Source organism: Myzus persicae, unplaced genomic scaffold (assembly GCF_001856785.1).
Source record: "Myzus persicae strain clone G006 unplaced genomic scaffold, MPER_G0061.0, whole genome shotgun sequence".
In the NCBI taxonomy this organism is placed as follows: domain Eukaryota; kingdom Metazoa; phylum Arthropoda; class Insecta; order Hemiptera; family Aphididae; genus Myzus; species Myzus persicae.
In genome coordinates this window covers 63,555-77,915 of record NW_019102905.1, presented here as the reverse complement: position 1 = coordinate 77,915, position 14,361 = coordinate 63,555, and the positions used below count along the sequence as shown (strand labels likewise).

Below are 14,361 nucleotides of genomic sequence, written 5' to 3'. Positions count from 1 at the left end.
ATACATTGATATGGAAGCGAAATAATTGTGAGAAAAAAAAAATTAATAATTCAAAATACAAAATACAAATCAGTAAAAATAATTTTTTAAGGCATGTTCGCTGTATTTTTAGTGCATATTTCTGTGTTCTTTAGAGTTTTAAGTTCTTATGATTAGATTATAATTATATATATTTATATCAACTACCCAATACATTTAAATACGTGCTGTTCGGAAGTTAAAAATGGTTATTTGTGGTTTTGTATTTAAGGCAATAATTATCATAATACAATAACATGACCTTGACAAGTAGACCAACGTAAGCCATCAATAATCTAGCGTGAAATCGATAATATTTATACGCGCACTTGTTTAACGGCGTGACAAAACGTCTAGTGCAATATTTGCGTTAACAATTAAGATTAGATGTATAGTTTGCCTGAGTTCCAGAAAATGTTTTAACTCCGGAGGTCAGACACATAGATATTTCGTAATTAAACACTGGACAATAGTACTGGAATATAATAAAAAAACTCTGATATAACAATAATTATTATTCTTTCAATTTTCTACGACCAACAATAATAAAATATGTTGTATAATATATGTACACTGCCGAGTATATTATTATAAAATTGTATTTCTATAGACTATAGTGATACAAAATATGTTACATTTGGCATAATGATATTATTATTGTACAGATATAATATACAACAAGAATAAAACAAAAATTTGTCACGGCAAAAGAAGTCGTTTTTCTCGAATTGTATCTGTATGTGCATGTATTTTTTCTAAAGAAATAATTCGTATACAACGAAGCAAATATAATTATATGATCACTATTTTGTAACAAGTCGAAGAAATACACAAGTCAATAGAGTTTTTTGGTGGAAGCGTGGAGAAAGTACAAATGGTGCAATATTTAGACGATCTTTAAAATAAGATGTCTGGTGATGTCACGTATGCACCTACCTACAAGAGTCTTCAAGTAGGTAAGCTACAACTTTAAATCCCAACATGAACAAAGCACAAGATAAATATGAAATGTTTACACTGAATATCACATACTTAGGAAAAGGACTTATTTTAGTAACGAAAAAGTACAAAAGTATTTGAAAATCATAATACGAGTATAGAAAAACAAATATTAAAGTGTATATAATAATATAATATATATAATAAATATTAGAAAAGTACTTAATATTATGAAGTTCGATGATTTATTTTTAACCAAAGAAAACTCATTATATTGTAGATAATAATAGATATAGGTATAGGTATTAGGTATATAGGTATACGATTTCGTAATGTTTTGATATTCGATACTTTTTAATTCGATCTTACATTGTTACGTGTTATTGATACAACAAAAATATTTTATAATAAAAGTACACTTCTTGGTATTGTTGTTATTATTTAAAACACAAAATAATACATTTTCACATATATCACACTTTTATAATTTTATTATTCATTAAATTGCATGCCAATACTGTTTTTGTACAAAATATATGTCCTTAACAAAAAGCAAAAAAATGTATTGAAACATAAGCTATAATAAAAAGAGACTGTGTAGGTAGGTTCTCGTTTGGCTTCACTCGTGCAAGACAGTGTGTTTTATATTGCTTAGATAAGAATTTGTATTGCATTTTTTAATGCTAATAACACTGCATTACGATTTTAATGTAAAATTACAATGAATTATAATTTGGAAATATCTTTACTTAAAAAATTATAAACTAACAGTAGTTCAATGACCTATTCGGTTCTCCGTGCGTATTTATTCTCTTAGTTACCTGCCTACCTGCTGGATCAGGTTAAATTAACCATGAAAGTAATACGGATAATTATTAATCAATTGCAATAATAAAATAAAGAAAATTGTATTTAGGTTATAGTTATCGAGAATAAGATACAATTATAGAATATAGATACCACGTTAAAAACTCAAAGAATATCACGAAATAGATTTTTAAATTAAAATTGCATTCTTACATAATAATAACGAAATATTTACTATAATATTATATAAATCAAATTATTTTACAGCAAAACATGTCAATGTTTAAATGAAACTTTATGAAAATGTGTTTAATAAGAATTAAACTATACAACAAACAAGTATCTCTTTATTTATTACTTATTTTAATTATAAAATTAAACTTCAAAACCTTTCGAATTACAATAATACATTGTCGAACTATTTTATGATTTTTGTATTTTATTTTGGATTTTGGGTGTGAAGATAAATTTATTAGTTTTACAAAGAAGTATGTTTTTTTTTGTGTAACACTCTTACATCATCTTTAGGTTCAGTAAAAAAAGGTTCAACCTTTAATTTTTTGAATAGTATATGGTAGAAAATAATATCTAGCTGGTACATTTCAAAAGACTCAGGAAAAACAAATAAAACAAATGTGGGCAAATGGGTATCGCTCTGCTGTACGGTAGATGTCGAGTGGGTCACTGTATTGGCAATGCTAATTTGGATTCATTGATAAAAAATCATTGTGTACGAAAAATTATTCTGAGCGTTGACGGTCTGTCAGACTATAATACTAAATATATTTTATAATATAATTGTAATTAAAGTAATTTATTGAACTATCAGTAATACAATAAGTAGAATTAATTTCTTCTGAAAAAATTGCATTTGAAAAATGTCATTGTGTATATAAAACATAAGAGTATAGGTACCTCAAAAGTTTCAAATCCCTACAAATAATATTTTTAAATTACAATTTATCAAGTAAGGGTAGTGTAACAATTGGGTGACTCCTCCCATCACGTTTTCATGTAAATATTCTTTCTAATATTACATATTCTTATTATCAATAAAGGAACAGATTGTATACCATATAAAAATTTTTAAAAAAAAATTACAATAAAATGACTTCGATTTCAAATATCTATAAATAGCTCAAATATAATATTATATAATATAAGAAATTTTAATATAAACATATTTTGATGAAAATTTCATGTATCAGTTAATGGTTTTTGAATTTAACCAAAAACAAAACTTATTTTGTTGAAAACTGCAGGTTTTGTGTCACATCTTTTTTTTCTCTAATGGTTTTAAAAATACTGGAATATTTAATTTTTACCTCTTAAAAATAGCAATTGGATCAAATTTCCTTCTAGAAACTACTCCCACAGTGGAAAATCTAAGCATTTTTCTACTACTTTTTGTACGCATACAAATAAAGAATAAAAACGCACATCGTTGTAAAATAAATATACATTTGTCGCTTCGCTCAAAATCTAACATTACGGAAAATGGAATTATTTTTGCCCAAATTGATTTTGTTTTTTTATTTTACTTGAAAAAGAATAACTGTTTTAACTTGAAATTATCTACATATATTTATGTACAACCAATTTTTAGACATAATTTTCAAAATATTTTGTACTAAGTATTTATAAACTTTAAAATTTTCGATTTCTCTTATTTTTGTAATTTGATTTGATAAAATATTTAAAGTCACGTTAAAAAGTTTCTTAGAAACTTCTTAGAGCAAATTATAAAGAGTATAATAGTTAAATTATGAAATATCTTTAGAGTAGATAGTAATGCACTGTCTCTGGGACTTACAATCGATTTTGTGACCTACTCAATAACGAGTTACATTCGAAATCAAAATTAAATAAATATTTTACTATAGTTTTGATAAAAATGTACTATGTAATTATTTAGAGTATACGTTTAAAATGCTTGTATTAGTAAATTTGATGGTGGTGAGGGGTCAGTTGATATTGAATATTTAGCTATCTTCATAATATTATCAGGAATATGTATATGTGCATATTATAAATACCAAAACATACGATCTATGATGTGTTTTTGTAGTACAATGCAAGCGTAACAAACAATAATACTGATTATAGGTATTAAGATAATAATTTCCTATAGGTATAGTTGATAATCCTGTACGAAACGACCCGATAAATCCTCTAATATTACACGTAAGAAACTTCTATGGTGCACAATCACGGTGATCTTCTGCATTTAAAAAAAAAAAAATTATTATAAAATTTAGAAATAACAAAAAAAACCATTTCTTAGTGTGATAAACGTACCGCAGTATTATGTTATATTATATCTGCGCATGGAATCCTACCTCTGCAGCAGCTGCAGCCGCGGACTGTTGTATGACGTAAGGTGCAACAGGCGTCCGTGGTAGATCATCCCCTCTAGACCTTTAAACGAACCGGAACAAAATTGCCTACATAAAACAGCACGCGCTACCGTACGACACGTCTATTATTACCGTGCGGTGTTTGTATTGAGAGTGTTTTTTTAGCCCCAAAATCTGTTGGTCTCCACAGACCCACGTAAGAATATAATCGTAACGAAACGTCGCCGCTCCACGTTGTTTTGAATTGTTTTTTTTTCTCTCTAACCGTTATCAGTTCGTTGATGGTATTTCTCTAAGCGCAACCAAGTGTCGTCCACCCATAGGAGATGGTCAGTAAAATACTACATTTATATTATTTAATTTTTTGTTTTTTTATGCGTGTCCGATTTATTTTTTATCCGCTTAAATACATCGACTGCGCGGGCTGTTTTGCGCGGACACGTGCTTCTCTTAATATATTATTAGGAGCATCAATACGTAATATTATTATTTTGATATGCAAAAACTCATTCTCAACCATGACAACAAATATGTATAAAAAATATCCATACTCTATTGTTAATTTTTTTACTTTTTAATCGCCTAGACGGAAACTAACCTAAGTCCCAGATCACGACATTTTTTTTAAATTACCTTTTTAAGGGTATATGCATGTCCCGAAATCTCAGGTCTATCAATAATAATAATGAGTTATCATAGTTTACACTAAAAGCTAATACAAAATAAATTAATAATAATAATAATGCGAGTTTTGTCAACCAAGTTTATTTTTATTTTTAGATATTTAAAAAACATTTTCAATTGATGCCATCTGATACTCTTGTATAACTCTTTACCTATACTTTATTTTCATCATGGTAGGTTAATCACGTTAAAAACAGGATATTACGTAGACATACCTATAGTTTAAAATAGGTTTTTAAATTTTAGATAGTATAATTTTACTTAATTATCTCAGTTTTTAATTTAAATATCAAGTTTAACTATGTATTCTATATTGCTATACCTATTGTATGTATTATTTATATTTTTACTGTACTGTTTGCCCTCTTCGGCGTTATGTCATAAAAAATTAATAACAAATAATATTTATGTTTTGATTAATATAGCATTTCTACTCAAAAATAAAATGTAGTTTAGCTATGTTTAGAGGAATGATTATTTATTAGTAATTTGTAACGCAATCTAGGTACGATAGACAGGTTGCCTATAATATAAAATAAAAAGTTGACTTAAAAGTTTTCGGGGACAACTAGTTAGTTAATCTTTTTTTGGACTTAAATTAACCACGATAATTATAATGTTACTTATGTTACCAAGTAATATTCTTCAATCTGGTTAAATTCAGCACGATCGATGAAATGAAATATCAACTGTTACACATATTGTGATTTACAATACAAACGTATCAAGATAAAAGAAAAGGTTTTTGAAAATATATTCTGAAATGCCTGGGAGATATTAATGAATAAATTTACAGACCTTAAAAATTCGGAATATCATAAGCTTTTTATATTTTTTTTTTAAATACCTACCTTGGCAAATATAAGTACGTTTTATTCAATCGTAAATACGTAAAGCAAATATTGGTCTCAGTGCCTTGCCATATTACACCAATATGGGTTACTACTAAATATTTCAGATTTTCAAGTATCTAATATATCAAGTATTGATATTTGATTTCCTTCTTTTCTAAAAACATATAAATCATAAGATTACGAAGTTATTAAGCCCGTATTTGTAAAAACAATATTTTATTATTAGATTTATCAAAATTAACCTGATCAAAGTTTTCATATTTAAATGCCAAAAAAATGACTCTAAAAATACAGCTAATTATAATTTTGAATCGATAACTGAAATAAGTAACTATAATTTGTACGTATAGACTACAGTTCATAAAACATAATTTGGAACTAACTAATGACTATAATAACTAATAAATAATAATCTTCGAAACCATTCTAGTTGAACTTAACAGGTATGTAAATAAAACAGAATAAACTAGAATATGTCTATCTAAAATATGAATGTGTTTGTTCGATGTTTTTTTATTTTAAAAACGAAGCTAATAACGTGACAATGCATCCTTGACAACAAATACAATTTTAATATATTATGTATATAAATATTATGTGCGATTGTATTGTTATTTATTGATTCATTTATCTTGTGTTAAATAAATCAAAATGTACAGTGTGAGGTTTACACTTAATAAAATATGTAAAAGCAATAATTGATAAATTCATCTTTAAACAATATTTGCTATTGTTAATGTTTCAGCTTGTCGGGGCGTTCATCTTTACTCTATTAGCTTTAATTTGTTTCGGCGGTTCTTTTGGCGAAGAAAGGTGAATTGGTCGTATAATATATATTGAAATATTATTTTAGTGTCTACCTGAGATATTCTTTACCGGTGCCTATATCTTTACACACGTGGTAAATAGTATTCACTGAAACTTCACCGTTTAACGTATATTTGAAACAAACCAATCCTTTCGGGCCTGTGAGCTTCTTTAACAAATCAAACAAAGGAAACATATATTATGCCAATACAGAGGAATTGTGGCATTTAAACTAGTAAATCGTAGTACTTTCAAGTAATGTTATAATAATAATGTCTCTAGTTCTTTAGCAATTATTTAAATGTATTTTTTTTTTCATAATTAGTGAATACGTTATACAATACCTACTAGCATAGAATCATAATATATTCTAAACACGACCTCGATACTTACTCGACAACTATTTTTAAATCGTGTGGATGATTATATCAGTGCCGGATAAAGAATATTAAACTATACAGATAATGTGTTTAATAATGAGATTGGACGTCCGGTTTTAATAGTTATCTAGGACATGGGGACTTCTCGACGGGTGGAGATCTGTCACCTTATCACCATTCGGGAGGCCATAATACCCACAGCGGCCACGGACATGGTGGACATGGTGGAGGAGGAGGCGGAGGTGGTGGTGGCGGTGGCCACGGAGGCGGCGAGCACATTCACAAGGGTGAAGTGATACACAGGCACGTGCACGAGGGCAAAGTGGAACACATCCACAAGCACGTGGGCCACGCCGAACACGACCACAAACACGCCGGACACGCGCACCACGACCACAAACATACGGGCCACGCGGGCCACGACCACAAGCACCACGGTGCGGCCGAGCATAAGCATTCACATTACGGCAAGGCCGAGCACGGTCATAAGCACGTGGGTTCTGGAGCTCACTCGCACAAGCACATCGGTGCCGCTGAACACTCGCACAAACACCACGGACAGGCGGAACACGCGCACAACCATCACGGACAGGCTGAACACGCCCACAACCACGTGGCGCACGCGGAACACGGTCACAAGCACACGCTGCACGCTCAGCACGGTCACAAGCACCAAGGCTCCGCTGGCCACACTCACAAGCACCTTGGGCACGCCAAGCACTCACACGCGCACGGTGGACACGCGGACCACAACCACAAGCACCACGGACAGGCCGAACACTCCCACGGGCACCACGGCAGCTTCGGGCACGGGCACGAGCACCATGGCAAGTCCCAGCACACGCACGCTCATCACGCTCAGGCATCGCACGGCCACAAGCACTCGGGTCATCACGCGCACTCCCATCACCACGGCGTCGACGGTCACGGGGGCGGCGGAGGCGGCGGAGGAGGTGGAGGCGGTCACGGAGGTCACGGTGGCCACATAGGGTACCTCGTAAAGAGGAACGACGGCGTGGTGCCTGCGGAGGGATTGAGCAAGTACTATAAGGCACCCGTAGTTGCGGTGCAGGAAACGTCGCCAACGGCATCCCCGAAACTCGAAGGCGTACCGTTGGAAGAAATGTTCAGCAAAGTGGAGATCGCCGATTACGGCGGTACAGCTGGCACGACCGAGTGAAGTGAGTGAACGCGATCAATAATTAACTTGACGCGATCAAACTTGTTATTCGTCTACGTTTGCCACGATATATTATCCATTGTTAAAATAATACTATAATAACTATATACCATAAGAATGTTATTATTTTTTTTTTACTTATAAATATTATTTTATTTATGTATACTTTTTTTGTGTTATTGACATACATTACCTAAATATAATATATTATATTATTATATCATGTGTTGTTAATATTTATCTTATCATATAGGTAGTAATAATAATAATATGTACATGTTTGCATCACAAAAGGATAATAATGCTAATGTTATACAATATTTTGTAATGTAAATAAAAATAACACGTTATTATACGCGCCGTCTCGATAAATTGTTATTCCATCATATAGGTACAAAAAGTAAATTAAACGCAGTAACGATCGAACATTGTGTATAATATGTGTAATATGTGTGTGTGTATATTTCGCTAAAACTAGGTTTTCGTAGCGTGAAGGAATGTTTTTTGTCGTGAAAACATTGCGCTCGTTCGGTTTCATTAAACAAAATTAGTCAAGGGTGGTTTTGAGTTGTGCAATATTATAACAGGTGGAAATTGGACCCAATTAACTGTTGTAACTCGCGTTGGGTGATTGCGTAACGCGGTATATTACTATCAGAGCTGTGGAAATGCGGATTTTCCGTCGGATACCTACTGCTGCGTATTGTATAAACGACAACGTACAATAATAACGACAATAACGATCTAACAATATAATTACGATAAGTACGACACAACATCAACAACAACAGTAACAGCTACGTCGACATAATAATAATAATAATAATAATAATAATAAAAATAATAATAATAATATTAACAGTGGGAAATTACACTATTATTATAATAATATAATATACATTATACACAGGTAGTGGAGATGCATCTGAGTGTTCAATCCATCTTGTTGAGAGTGTAGCTCAATATCTGTAACTCGTTGCTTATGTTGTTGGCCAGCTCTTGCAGTTGAAGTTTCGAGTCCAACACTTGTACGTTCTGCGTGTACGGGTTATAGCGTATTCCGAATTGTTTCGGTATCGTCTTTGCAAATTTTCTGTAATGTAACAAACAAAAAGGCACATAATATAAGACACTTGAGAAGTAAACGAAAATGCCTGCTGGGTGGAGTGAATTGGGGCGAATGGTCTGGGGTCATAATTATATTAATGTAAACGCTTTCATATTATACGCTGCTCACATAAGTTTGTCCTTGACGTCGTCGAAGCTCTCGGCAACGAAATACAAAGGCTGATACTCGGTGATCGGATACTCCTGGTCGCCAGTCACCTCGGGATCGAAGGGCTTCAGCTCCGGTTTGTCGGACAGCGAGTATTGAAGTTCACCGATCGACGACAGCAGTCCGGCGCCGTACGCTTTCAGCTCGCCGTTCTGACGGCACAACCCGAACTCGACGGTGAACCAATAACACTGCAAAGCGGTGCACATGATGTTATACATGACATTGCATATAATAATACATTTAACGTAAATTGATTAATAATGTACAGTATGTTATTTAGCAAGAGCATAATTAATCCCCTCTTTTTTTTTAAATGAATGTATTCAAATTTTCTATTTAATTTGTATACCATATTAAAAGGAATATTTTACAGGTTACAGCGGTACAAATTTTTTTTTTTCATATGAGAACCAACATAATTCACTGCACATTTTTAAGCACGTGATTGTTTAAATTAATTGATGAATCTAAATTTAAATTAAAATGTTGAGTTCTTTTATAAAGTATTATATATACTAAAGATAATTTATGTCCTTAAATAGTTTTGTAAAAATATAAAATAGATTCAGTTTTAACTTTTAAATCTAGAATTTATTCCGCTCTGACAATTTTTACAGATCAAAAAATATTCATAGATTATTATTGATAATATACTCTGATCTTAAAAATCATCATAGCCCCTGTGTTTTCCAACCCAGTTATTATGGACAATGAACCTAATAAAAGTTAAAAAACTAAAAAGCTAATCGTTCTAATTTCTATTTAAATGCATCAAACATTTCAAAAAAGTCACCTGATTGAGTTTCTTATACCTTACAGGAAAGAAAGTGATTGAAAACAAAAATTTGGTATCGTCACTGGACAAAATAAGTATTTGAAAATATGGACCTTAAACATATTTAGAAGCTCCAAAAATCATAATTTAAATAAATTCATTATTAAATTATAAACCCTGTATAATGTGTATGTATGTTTGTTTGTGATAGTGCGTACAACAACGCATGAACGACCGTGTAACGCGCGCACGAATATTTTTGTACGTCATAAAAGAAAATTAATATCGCAGTCGATACGCCACCATTACAATATTACGATATCGAATTCTTATAATATATATATCACACGTAAAAACTATACATATATTGTGTACGGTTTGATCGTTACGCACTTAATGTATATAATATAATATATATATATATATATATTTATATATTATTGTTATCCACGTACATTATATTATACATTATAATCCTATTATTATGATTCGGTCACAATAATAAAGTTATATATGTACATACAGTATACACACACAGTAGGTAGGTAATGCACAGTTGGCTAAGAGTTTAAACATGTCATGCGGATTCGATGGGAAATAATAATTTTTATTATTTTTTCACCCTATTATAATGAAATAATTTACAATAACAGATTTTATTCGAGTGAGATTGCTAACATTTTAATAATAAATAATTGTTTGTTAAGGTATATAGGTATATAATAATTTGACGCGTGTGTAAGTGCGTTTTGAATTCTTTTTTTGCTCGAGTAATTGTGACCATGAAGAAATATTTTTGGTTGTTTTATGTAGGTGCGACATACGTGATTGTATAATATGATAAATGCCGTTTTCAAATATGTTTAGGTCTTAATCGCTTTAATATACCTGAGTCTTATTAATAAAATGAATGAAATCCGAATTGGATCGTAGGCGATGTCGGATTTATATCATAGAATTAAAATTAACAAATTTTGACGGTATTCCAATTCATAAAAAAAATTAATGCGTGACTGCAGTTATTAAATAAATCTACGTAAGAATTTCAGCGCAACGAAACATAGTTTTTACGGTCAAGTGCATGAGGTGTACAATGTATATATATATTATATGCACAGACAATGTGTATTTGCATTTACCGTGGCCAATTTTTTAACGTAATCATCGGGGGCGCCAAGCGACGCTAGTCCAATTTCTTGAGAGAATTGTGCAAAAGCTGGGTTAGCGAACAACGGTACGTGCCCCAATAGTTCATGGCAAATGTCCGGTTCAGGCGTGTACAGTGGTCGACTGTGGTGTCTGATGTACTGTGTGGAATGGAATACTCTGAAAGCTAGTCCGGCTAAGAAGTCCCTGGACGAAAGAAGCCCTCCAACTGGTCTTAAAGTGAATCCGGTACTGTCTGCAATAAATTATAAAGCTTACGACAATTAAAAAAATAAAAGAATTCATTTAAGTTTTCATTAAATTTTTTTTTACGAAAAAACAATAGACATTGCGTATTATGATGTTTCGTGATGATAATCTACATTAGTACATTCTACAGACTGCGCTATTATAAAATAATTTTAAGTTTTATTCTATTTTATTATTATTATTATTACCCTTAAGAAAATTGGAAATGTCCTCGAACTGCGGTATGCAGTCCTCCCTATAACCACAGTTTTCAACTAACAGGGGAAACACGTGATTATATTCATTGCACGCATGCGTCGGATACAATTTAGTTAGTTCCCTGAACACGGTACCCCAAGTCTTCACTTCTTCTTCGGTGTACTCAATATATGGTAATGGATCTCCGCTGTAAATGAAAAGTTTCATTTTTTAAAGTACGGTAATTTACTTGTATGTATTAATATATGATGTGAAATATCCTTGAATGATACTTTAATTCGTTTTAATAATTCCGTAATTTTAGTAATTTAAGTAATTTGTTGCTGTTAGTAAACTATATAAATATTACGCTGTCGACTACATACTGTCTATAATTCAACGCAGTGTCAGCCAAATACTTCCTCCTCAATCTGTACACTGGATCTGTGAACCCGGGATGGTCGGCGTTCAGCTCAGCTCCGTGCGATAGAATCTGATTGGCGTACTTGTCCAGGTCCCTGATTCTTAACGGGAACCATGGTACGTAATCTACAAAACAAACGCCGAGATTAAAATAATGCAAAATTCACATTTCAAGTGGGGCCCATATCCCTCCAACCACCCCTTCCCACAGCCATCCCAGAAACACTTACTGGCTTCCACTTTGCTGTCTTTGAGGTTGTTTCTGGATACTACCGAACAGTATGTCATTGTGCCCTTCAATATTTCCACCACCTTTGGGACGTTACCCCCGGGCGCACATTCAACGAAAAACTCATACTGGTCCGGTATCCTGTCCGACGACCGGGATTCGATGTGCAACAAGTTTACGTTGTATTCCTGTAAGGCACATAAAATTCGAAATCACTGTCAGTCTTTTTGTTGTTATTATTATTATTATTATTATTATTAAGTAACTACAATCTAATATAATATGTAGATTGTAGGTTAGTTATTTCCACGTATTAAAAATGTACAAATCTTGAAATACATTAAATAAGAAATCACACATTTTACACTTCTTGTTTGATCATTGTCATTTATGCTTCAATATTCGACAATAATTTTTAAGACCTTGCCTACGTCAAGACTTACTATAAAATATAACTCGAACAAACAAGTGCTAAGTGGTATACACTTTCGATCCATTAATAGTGTTATTGTTTGTTAGTAGTCAAACATTAATCGAACTAGTAAGTTAATGCAATTTGAAATAGTTCATATAAGCTGTATCTAAATGCATTTACCTTAAAGAGTTTTAACGCCTTGGCCAGTGTTCCAACTTTATCATTTCCCGGTGAAAATATCAGGGTGATAGATTCTTCATCAAGAGGAGCTATGTATGATCCTTTGCGTATCTTAGGTGCCTATAATAATATTAAACGTTTTTTTTTAGTTATTTATTTCTATGACAGAGTATAACTAGAAATGAATTATTTTTAATTATTACAACACTTTTCCATGTATACCCGTACGGCGTATACTCGTTTCACACATGTTATATAATTGTATAATTATATATGTTAATAAGTTACATCTTAAAAATTAAATCCGTTTAATAAAGGTCTTTATGTCCCGTATACTCATAAATCATAATACACAATATATTTTGGAAACAACAATAATGTTAAATAATTTTTAATTTATTGTTAAGTAGCTACTTATAACTTATTCAAACAAAATAATACAATAATCACTACTCAGTATGTAATAAGAAAATATAGGTAATTTATTAATAGTAATTTTTTTATGTCGTCATCGTTTCGAAATTCTACCATCATTGATGTTCAAACATATGGATATTATAGTATGTGTTATGTGTATATAACATATATGACATATATGGACAATTAACGTCGTATTATAGTAACAGACCTATTTTTTTTCCGCATTCTTGCAACAAGATCAAATTTTATGTTTGTATGTATCAATGCATCATACGAAACCAATTTCTCAAATGTTCAAAGTAATATTACAGAACTAATTTATTGGTAATTTTTTGTATATAAAAATTTAAAAAAAAAACAATATAAAGGTTAACTTAAATAATTAACATCTGCATTTTGAGCCAAAATCAATAATTAGTCCTGAATTGTAACATATTATTTAAATTCATTATTACCAAAAACGTTATAAAATATTTAAGATTTTAAATTACATTACATATTATACAGTTCTTACAACATAAAAAGTAAGTAAACAGTAAGTATCAAAAAAAGTATTATTTTTAGTATGAAGTACAAGCTATAAGGTAGTATGAGCCAAAAGGAATAAACCATACACAAAAAAAAAAAAATCAGATTATAATTGTACATTAGTTTTAATAGAATTATCATAAAACTACTAACGTAGAGTAAATAATTTCACTCTAAACAATTAACAAACCAAGAAACAGCAATAGCAAATAAAATGTAATAGCTGTTAAATGTTAATGTTTTTAAAAGACAATAAATATTATAAAAAAAATTGAATTTGAAATGTGAAATAATAGTTGTATCTATCTGTATCAAAGTATAATATTGTTCAATTCGATAACTTACCCCTAAGGTATTTTCTATCACTGCGGCGTGTCCGTTCATCGCGTATAAGTATAAAAGTACTATAGGATAAACTTTTAAACACGAAGTCTGAAACCTATCTATTCAAACGACGAATAGGTAATGCTTTGTAATAATATGTTAAAGCTAA

At 31.2% G+C, this 14,361-nt stretch overlaps 2 protein-coding genes across 2 annotated transcripts; one reads left to right on the top strand and one right to left on the bottom strand.

Moving 5' to 3' along the window:
- Window positions 1–4,219: 4,219 nt before the first annotated feature.
- LOC111033367 (histidine-rich glycoprotein-like) lies at window positions 4,220–8,131 on the top strand. The gene is made up of 3 exons (XM_022314060.1): window positions 4,220–4,450; window positions 6,405–6,472; window positions 6,970–8,131. The coding sequence occupies exons 1-3, from the start codon at window positions 4,448–4,450 to the stop codon at window positions 8,024–8,026; spliced, it is 1,128 nt and encodes a 375-aa protein (XP_022169752.1). The 5' UTR covers window positions 4,220–4,447; the 3' UTR covers window positions 8,027–8,131.
- Window positions 8,132–8,376: 245 nt separating this feature from the next.
- LOC111033366 (protein henna) lies at window positions 8,377–14,361 on the bottom strand. Its single transcript, XM_022314059.1, has 8 exons — window positions 14,214–14,361; window positions 12,921–13,040; window positions 12,327–12,513; window positions 12,060–12,222; window positions 11,685–11,881; window positions 11,220–11,482; window positions 9,264–9,493; window positions 8,377–9,119 (listed from the first exon to the last, which is right to left on the bottom strand). Exons 1-8 carry the CDS (start codon window positions 14,250–14,252, stop codon window positions 8,960–8,962), a joined length of 1,359 nt encoding a protein of 452 aa, XP_022169751.1. The 5' UTR covers window positions 14,253–14,361; the 3' UTR covers window positions 8,377–8,959.

Excerpts from the sequence above, each read along its gene's own strand:
- LOC111033367 (XM_022314060.1), top strand. Across the intron at positions 6,473-6,969 it reads GGTTCTTTTGGCGAAGAAAG|TTATCTAGGACATGGGGACT; the intron begins GTGAATTGGTCG and ends CGGTTTTAATAG.
- LOC111033366 (XM_022314059.1), bottom strand. The coding sequence starts at position 14,252 with ATGAACGGACACGCCGCAGTGATAGAAAATACCTTAGGG. Across the intron at positions 12,514-12,920 it reads AGGCGTTAAAACTCTTTAAG|GAATACAACGTAAACTTGTT; the intron begins GTAAATGCATTT and ends TGTGCCTTACAG. Across the intron at positions 11,882-12,059 it reads ACTGCGTTGAATTATAGACA|CGGAGATCCATTACCATATA; the intron begins GTATGTAGTCGA and ends TTTCATTTACAG.